At 40.0% G+C, this 8,709-nt stretch overlaps 1 protein-coding gene across 1 annotated transcript; it reads right to left on the reverse strand.

Moving 5' to 3' along the window:
• Window positions 1–4,907: 4,907 nt before the first annotated feature.
• elfn1a (extracellular leucine-rich repeat and fibronectin type III domain containing 1a) lies at window positions 4,908–7,383 on the reverse strand. Its single transcript, XM_069674710.1, has one exon. The coding sequence runs from the start codon at window positions 7,381–7,383 to the stop codon at window positions 5,011–5,013; it is 2,373 nt and encodes a 790-aa protein (XP_069530811.1). The 3' UTR covers window positions 4,908–5,010.
• Window positions 7,384–8,709: the final 1,326 nt, after the last annotated feature.

Consider the following 8,709-nt stretch of genomic DNA (forward strand, 5'->3'; position numbering starts at 1 on the left):
TATTTGAATAAAAAATATAACAATAATAATATTACCTCTAATACTGATATTGAAAGTAATACCACCTTACACTTGATGTCCACTAGATCCATCCTTGTCACCTTCCAGTTGTGCTTTACCTCAGTCATGGCACCGTCATGTCATCATTATCCACTGGAAATGTCCCAAAGTGCAGCATCTGTTCCTCAGCACATACATCTTTTTTAAAAAATTGTTTGTAATAATGTTAAGTCTTTAAAGAGATATTTTTCCGAGACTACTCAAAACACGTGAGCATCTCATTTGGATGTGTTGTTTGGTGCTTTGTGGCTCTATTTTTTTAATCTCTTACTTTTTTGCTAAATTTAAATGCATTTGGCCGGCGAGCATTTTGATGGCAGCTTTGGTTAACCATCGACACCATTTAGTTTGATATCCACAATCAATCATTCATTTCAGAGAAGGTGATTTAAACACCCTCTTACTCTAAAGAGAGAGATTTCATATCTGTACTCTTCAGACTTTCACACCAAGAGGCCCAAAACCAAGAGATCAAACATTTTCTCTAAAATAATTAAAAACTGTTGGTAGTGTCACATCGGCTCTTCAAATTCATATGACATAATGTATAATTTCCTTTTTTTGACAACCTCAATTAACATTTGTAGAGAAAATGTCGTATTTTGAAAATCCAACAGATGTGAATTCTCCTCATTATTTTTATCGATCAAAGATTTTCAGAGAATTATTTAAAGATTCAAAGTGTATATCTTTTATCCGTTACTTGTAGGAGATGTGTAGGCGATGCGAATTGTGCAAAGCTCCTGTGAGGAACTTTCAGTTTGTGTTGATTTTGGCGCCCCCTGTGGACAAAGCAGTACCTCTTATCTCTTTGCTGATTTTGTCGTGTACATGCTTGGTGGTTTTTTTACAACAAATCTCATTCTGTTTTCTTTAACAGTCATATGTATCACTCACTTTACATTTTTTGCCCTGGAAAATTTAAACAAAGGCACTTAATCGCTTCGTCTGACACCCCCCCGCCAGCAGCTTCAGTCATTAAAAATAACTATATAGAAATAATTAGTCTTGCCGCTGATGGTCTGGTTTGCCTTTGTAGCTCATATAGAGTCATCAGAATTAATGTTTCATAACCAGCGAAAAACTCCTCACAGGAGCTTTAATGCATTTCTGGTTAATGTTTCTGGACGCCATCTGTGACACAAACTCTGTATTGCAATTAAATGATTGTTTGTGGGTGTTTTTCACCTGAACGGTGCTGGTTAACCACACCTGCTGTCACAGAGCTCATCAGCCTATTGCTGAGCTAATTCTACACATATGGAAGTGGTTTCCATGTTTTTTCAAAGTATTCACGTCATGAAGCGTTGTGAAAATTAAAATCTATTTGCGGCGTGGAACAAGTGGATGAGCCAGCCTCTTTTTGTTTTTTCTCTGTAGTTGAACACACTGCACATCTGTGGTCATTAACCTGTGTGTTGTTCATTTTAATTGAGGCTGTCATGATCATTAACTAATGATTTTATCAGCAGTGCAGCAGCTTGGTAACGACTATTGGTCGACATAGGAGCTGTCGCCACACCTCCATCACTGTGTGCGTTCTCTAACTCACTCTCACTCCACAATGATGTTAAGATGAATTCACGTAAAAATGTAAAGCACCCCTGATATTTAGTAAATCAACAACAAATTAAGGCATTATCAAGTTATTGGCACTGTAGGAGCAGACTATAATGATAATAAAGATGCTGAGTGTAAACTGTATGTGCACCCTTAACTTTATTTCACAGTACTTTGTCTGAAAGCAGATAACATAGTAATAAGAAATAAAATAAAAAAACACATTTTTGTGCTCTTGTTTGTTTCGATGCACTTGAACAACAACTGTTGATCTTTCTAAAGGTTTTTATCAACACTTTAAACTCGTATTAGACACAGAAGTGCTACAATATGCAGTATAAAAAACATGTCGCTAAATAGCTAAATGAACTAGAAACCTGACAGCTCTCAGAAGATACTGAAATGCTTTTTATAAAAAGAACAACAAATGGAGACTCGTCAACAGTATCAACATGGAAAGAAAACAAAAAGAAATTTACACTTGTACACGTATCCCAAAATCTTAAGGCGGTTGATATATTAAGTCAGACAACCAAGTTAACACTTTGTAAATGCTTACATAACACATTCACATCAGGCTCATGAATGCTTCATTTCACATTAATGAATAATAACGGCAGCATGACACACTTGCATGAAATGGAAGCAGAATTATGACACAGAAAAAATACAAATGGGCTAACTAACGCCCGCAGTTATGCTCACACACTCGACGTCTAATGGGACACAGAAGAGTTGATGAATAACTACGTCATCAGATAAAATCACTCCCTCGGGTCAGCTCTGATATCAGATCACAAACTAATCTAAAGTTCATCTAAACACCCCAAAAAACTAAATAAGAAGAATGGCTTGCACACTGTTTCTGAGGAAAATTCTTAAGAAATGTTTCAGCTCTATTTATGCATCATCCTCAGTCCAAGTTGTGTCAGAATTCAAGCTTCTTCAAACATAATATAGTGCTAATTAGACTCATTTAAATGACTTAATTGAGGACCAAAATAAGTAGTTCTCTACCACCTGTTTCTAAGCACAATTTATATTTGGACTAAAAGAAAACGAAGTGGAAAAAAATACCCTGAATATTTTACACTTGGACAAGTTGTGGTTTCAATAAAAGTGTAAACGAAACTGAGTTAGCAAAATAATGACGTCAATGACACATTTAACTTCATGTTGACATGTGATCCACGTGGACCTGATGAGTTAAAAATGAATACATAAACTAAACATAAATTGTCAATTCAATCAATCAAGCGTATCAATGTTTAGCGCCAAATAATAACCAAAGTTATCTTAAGACACTTTACAAAAAGAGCAGGTCTAGGCCGTACTCTTTCTTATGTTATTTAGAAACGTTTTCAGCGTTACTCTTTCTTTCATTAGAAGTTTAACTGGCGTTTTTTTATTACCGGTATGTCTGTTATTATAGCGCTAACTGTTCACCTGATATTGAACACATGCAATAAATACAGTTTCCTTTTGTTGATTTCCTGCAAATTTGCTTAAAATTTTTAATTAAATTTGGATGACACTCGGGGCGCTGGTTTGGCTCAGTTGTTAGAGCAGGCGCCTCATGTACAGAGGCTACAGTCCTCGACGCACTGATCGCGGGCTCGACTCCTGGTCTGCCGATCATTTGGTGCATGTCATCCACCACTCTCTACTCCCCACTTTTCCTGTCTCTCTTCAGCTCTCCTATCAAATAAAGATTAAAAACCAAAATATATATATATACTGTATATAAAAAAATTGGATGAAACTTGACTAATATGACCTGCAGCTTCTTGAAGAAATAGTTCTGTGTTCCCTTAATTTAAACTGCTAACCACACTTTGTAAACACACTACAGTACGCAGTTAGGTTAGTATAATGCTTCAAATGGGTAAGAGAGTTGAAATACACGTTTATTGCTCATTCATAAATATGCAATGAACCATCATGAGCCTGCTTGTTATACGTTATGTAAACACCTTTCAAAGAAAAAGTTTTATATTTACTCCAAAAATTTCATGATATACAAATTCACAGCCAGTAAGTCAAAGGATTCAGTTTCACATTCTCAAATGTTACTCTAGCATGTTGATATTCGTCTGGTACGTCGCTTCCATAATATACAAAAGATTCAACAGCCTAGCAGTTAAAAATCAAACCTCTCAGCAAGCAACAAGGCCCGTCCGAGTAGCAAACTACTTTCCTGCACTGCGTCGGATCAGACATTATGCAATATAATACACTGGAAAAAATATCGAAGCAAAGGAAAAGAAACACAGTCGTTAATAGCATTAAATAAATAGTTCCTCACAGAAAAGCTGCCATAGACAGATCAGAATATGTATCTGTTACATTCATCCATCGGGCCCTCCTGCAGGGAAGAACAGCCGACTCGACCTAAACAACAGGTGACGAAGTACAGCTGACTCCCCTTTGAAATGTTAGCGTTTAGAGTCGGGGTACAATACCATGTTCGGTATGTGGATGTAGGAGTAACTGATACGGTAAAAAAAGAGAAAAGCCAACGTGGACCTACGGCTGTATGTTCGTACGAATCTCAGACAGTGCAGAAATATTGTAAACATTTCAGCTTTTTCTACTTTGGTACTAAAGATACAAATGATTCTTCACTGAGACCCTCATTGCAGCATGTAACACTGCATCGTGCCTGCATTAAGTCTGTCAGATTCCATCCCTTGAATACTGCGTTGTGTAATAAAGAGAACGTACAAACAGAAACTGTCTGTACCTTGTCAATGAATGTAAAAGCTTTATAAAGGAAATAAAAAAAACAGGCAGTGAAGGTAAAAATGACAAATCATCTGAAAGGTTCAAAGTGGGTACAAGTTATTCTAAATGAACAGCGCTCCGTTTCATAAAACCTGATTCACTTACTAATACTTTTCCATTTACACAGCAAACATTGCAAATATAGAAACCCATTTCTGTACATAGTTTTGTTGAATTAAATATATGCAGGAAGGATAGAAACAAAAGTTCTTTTTGAATGAAAGGTCCAGGTAGTTCCTCAGAAAAAAGAATGAGGTTTCAGTAGACATATCTTCATATAGTAGTTTCATATTACACAACAGCAAATCCACTGTCACAGGACTTGGCCATGCGATACCCAAAAACCTATAATCCATTGTAACATATATATTATTAATTTGCAATATATTTTCTCTTTAATAGATAAAAGTTTTTCAGATGAATGCTTTACATAATATGACAAATTTAAAGAATCTTTACCCCATTTTCCTCACAGTCAAAAGAGAATGTGATACACGTGAGTGAGTAGTTGATTATAACATGGAAGTATCCATTGATTCAATTGTCAGATGAGGTTCTTGTGTCATTTCTGCAACGCATGGTCCATTTTAAAAACACCTAAAGAGGTTATGATTTATGTTGGGCTGATACACCTTTCCAGTAGTCTAAAATATCATGCAGGTCCTCATCCTTTGCAAACTGGACCTTCTTCCGCAGTGCATGCCCCGCCGCCATGTACTCGTCATCTTTGTGCCGTTTCCGGTGGAGTTTGAATTTCTCCCAGATGCTGTGTGAGGGTTTGCAGTAATATTCGGGACTAGAGGAGTAGCTTAGATTGTGGTACTGAGAAGACAGCTGGGAATACGCTAAGTCTCTGGAGCGGGAGTGAGTCAGAGGCTCCAACATGGAGGACTTGAGGCCGTCAGGTCCTTCGAGCTCCTCTATCTGAGCGTCAGGATACGAGTGCCGATGGTCGCTGTACTGGCGAATCTTGTCCGCCTCAGCCCTCAAGATGGCGGCAGCAGGTGTTACAGTGAGGATGGTCTCTCCTGTTGGGGAGGTTTTCTCTATGTACTTAGATTCAGAGCGATAAGGCCTGGGGCTTCGCATGGGCCCTCCTGTGGCAGTGCTGGGCCTCTTTGGTGAGGCATCAGAGGTCCGATGCCTCTGCAGAGAGTGATGGTAACTGTCCTTGTATGCTGGGGATAAAAGACTGGATTTACCCTGTGGGTGTTCTGATATTAGTACAAGCTGGGGTTCTGCGGTGGAAACCGCTCCAGATTTGACCCCTTGAAAAGAGGTGGATTCTGACTTGAGAGCGTCGATACAGTTGTTAATGATTTGATTGACTTTATCAACCTCCTTTGCTATGGTGGAAATCTCTGCCACCGACCCCTGACTATTCCCTGGCATTCCCATGTCACACTCCCTGCGTTCATGGTGGTCCACACTTCTCACCTCCATATAATTTCCTTTCATCATTTTAGGCGTATCACTTATCTCTTGAAATTTGTACTGCTCCATCTCAGAAGCAGACGGTAGGTATGGCATACGGGCCATGCTCTCCCCGGCCAACAGCTGCTTCTGCGACATTCGAGAAATAGTCCCTCCCTCCAGTTCTTGTCCATACTTGAGTTCCATTATATTTTTCTTCAGGCTACCAGCTTTTTTGTGCTTTTCATCTTGCTGACGCTTCCTTCGCAAGCAGTAGTAGACCACTCCAAGAAAGATGACCATGCTAAAGAGGCAGCCTAAAATGGTCATGATGTAGTGAGTAGCAGTTGCGTTGTTAACAACTCTATCCTTTCCATTCCACGGGCCGGTAGTGATTGTCAGACATGTGTGGTTGTGACGAAGAGAATTACGTATGGAAGCTACACAGTATGTGTAGTCAGTGTGGGGTTTAAGGTTCTTTAGTTCAATGTCCTCCTTTATGTCTTTCAGGTTTTGAATATCTGTGAAAAAGCTGTTGTTGTACAGAACCAGGATGTACATCTTCTTGTAGGGATAAGGAATCTGAACTGTAATGGTTGCCCCTGTATTTGATACTTGCTTCAGTTTCATCACAGGGTATACTTCTACATCATTGTAGGTGGTACTGATGGTAAGGTCTTCTGGTTCTGTACCTGAGGGACAATCTTCCAGCCCGCAAAGAGTTGAGTCCGGTGGGGTCGTCGTAGGCTCAGGGGGCAGGGGAATAAATGGCGTCACATAGTCATCAGTACACACAGTGGTGAGCATGTGGAGTGCATTTCGGTATGTTGGATTGTTAGGATTCTGGCTCAGTAAACTATACCCAGAGACGCCAGGTGGGGAGTCGCAGACCATCCGCTCATTTGTCCTGTTGGGGAAAACAGACAGCCATTTGACAAAACCAAGCAATTCACATGAGCAGTTGAAAGGGTTGGTATATAACTCGCAGGTGGTCAGTTTGGTCAAACTGGTAAACGTGGACCCGTCTAACTGCTGGATTCGGTTCATAGACAGATCTATGTTCTCAATGTTGGGGCATTCCCAAAAGGCATTAGGTGTCACAGTCTCAATCAGGTTTGCCTGGAGGTAGAGGTACTGCAGCTTGCCTAAACCCCTGAGGATCCCCTCTGTCAGGTTCCGCAACTTGTTGAAGCCCATTTGAAGGACTTGTAGGTTAAACTGAGCAGAAAAGGCCCCGTCCTCGATGTAGGAGATTTCATTCTTGGTCAGGTTCAGGTAGGTTAAGTTGGCAAAGCGACTAAGGGCAGAATAATGGATACTTTTGATTTTGTTTTCATTCAGACGAAGGTCCACAATGGTGCTGTTGATATGCTGTGGGATGGCCTCATATGGTGGTTGGTTTTGGCTACAAATCGCAAGCCAGACAAAGCCCTTTTCGCCCTCAATTAGCCAGCAATCTCCACTGACTCTGCCAATGTGAGTCAAATATACAATGGCTACAGACCAAAACAAGGCACTCATCACCATGCCTGAGCCGCAGGCCATTGGTGCTTCTCTGAGAGTCATATGCAGGGCCAGAAAAATGAGAGGAAGGTGACACCGCTGTGGTTTCACTACAGCTGAGATGATCCTTTTGGGAAATCAGCTTGATGTTCAACCGTTCTCAGGGCCAGAAGCAATCCTTTTATTTGTCTTCTCCTCATTGATGGATGGTATTGTCCTCATATACCAATCAGAGAAAATGTTGAGTATCTGCCCCTACACTCAGTTTCTCTCATTGATGTTTGCCTGCAGTTAACTTGCGGTGATGTTTAAAAGAGATTTCGCTGCCTCAGTTTGGCTTGTGCTTTTCTCTTTAAAGGTTACCATCATTAAATGGTCTCATCTTATTGTTTCTGCCACTCTCTTCCTTTACGCATCCTTCTCCTGGCACTGAGGAATAACCTACAAGAGAGAGACAAACACAAAGTTGACATTAATTACGTTTTATCAAAATAGGAAATGTTCTTTTATGCACAAGTTGGCATTAAAATGTTGCACTCAAAGCAGAAGATTCATGTTTACTGCAAGCTCTCCTTGTTCATGCCACTTATTATTTTGTACACAATTTAAAAGTTGTTTGCAGTCCCCGTGGCAGACTGCAATTTAAGGAAACCGTTGGCCAATTACCACCTGACAGGCTGGGAAAAGCAGGGTCCCTGTTTTCACGCCATTAACCTGAGGACTGTCAACGCAAGCGAGAGAGGCCAATGTTAAGAGGCTGCATTAAATCAATTACGCAACACCACATGCAATGACACTCTGAATCAATGCATGTAGGATTTTCCTCAGAAGACCATCATGCATAAATTAATATCTTTTGAGATTCTACGAGAGAATTGAGAGCAGCGATTACGGGACTGTCCTAAATTGAATTAAGGAGACGAGCAGTGGTTGGAAAAATGGGACAAAAGCTCTTTTCTTTAATCTGCCATAGAGGCCACTGCGTTTATTTATTTATTTTTACACTTATTGTTATTTTTGTGTCTCAAAAGTAAAATACAGTGCCCTAAAAAGCTCTTAGATTGCTTTTGAAAGCTCCAGTTAATCCAATCTATGATACATATTGGAGTAAATGGTAAGTAACTGTTGGGCCATGCTGAAAACGGCCATGCCACTATTAGCTACCAATCATACCACGCTGTAGCAGTAAAGCCCCTACACTTATTGAACCTTGCAAGCGTGCACTGCACATGTACTCGGCTTTTATTTTGAAATATAATTTGACACAGACGTCTTGCTTTTGTGTGTAGAAACATTTTCGAGCCCAACCTAACTCAGCTACATAAGCAATTCGCTCAGTATGACAGCCCACGTTACAGGTGCTGACAGGGAAGTGGAAATCAAAAGGCA

Source organism: Semicossyphus pulcher, unplaced genomic scaffold, assembly GCF_022749685.1.
Source record: "Semicossyphus pulcher isolate SPU_LCO1_2020_fin unplaced genomic scaffold, fSemPul1.0.p SCAF_23, whole genome shotgun sequence".
In the NCBI taxonomy this organism is placed as follows: Eukaryota; Metazoa; Chordata; class Actinopteri; order Labriformes; family Labridae; genus Semicossyphus; species Semicossyphus pulcher.

Coding starts and splice junctions, on each gene's coding strand:
- elfn1a (XM_069674710.1), bottom strand. CDS start 7,383: ATGACTCTCAGAGAAGCACCAATGGCCTGCGGCTCAGGCATGGTGATG.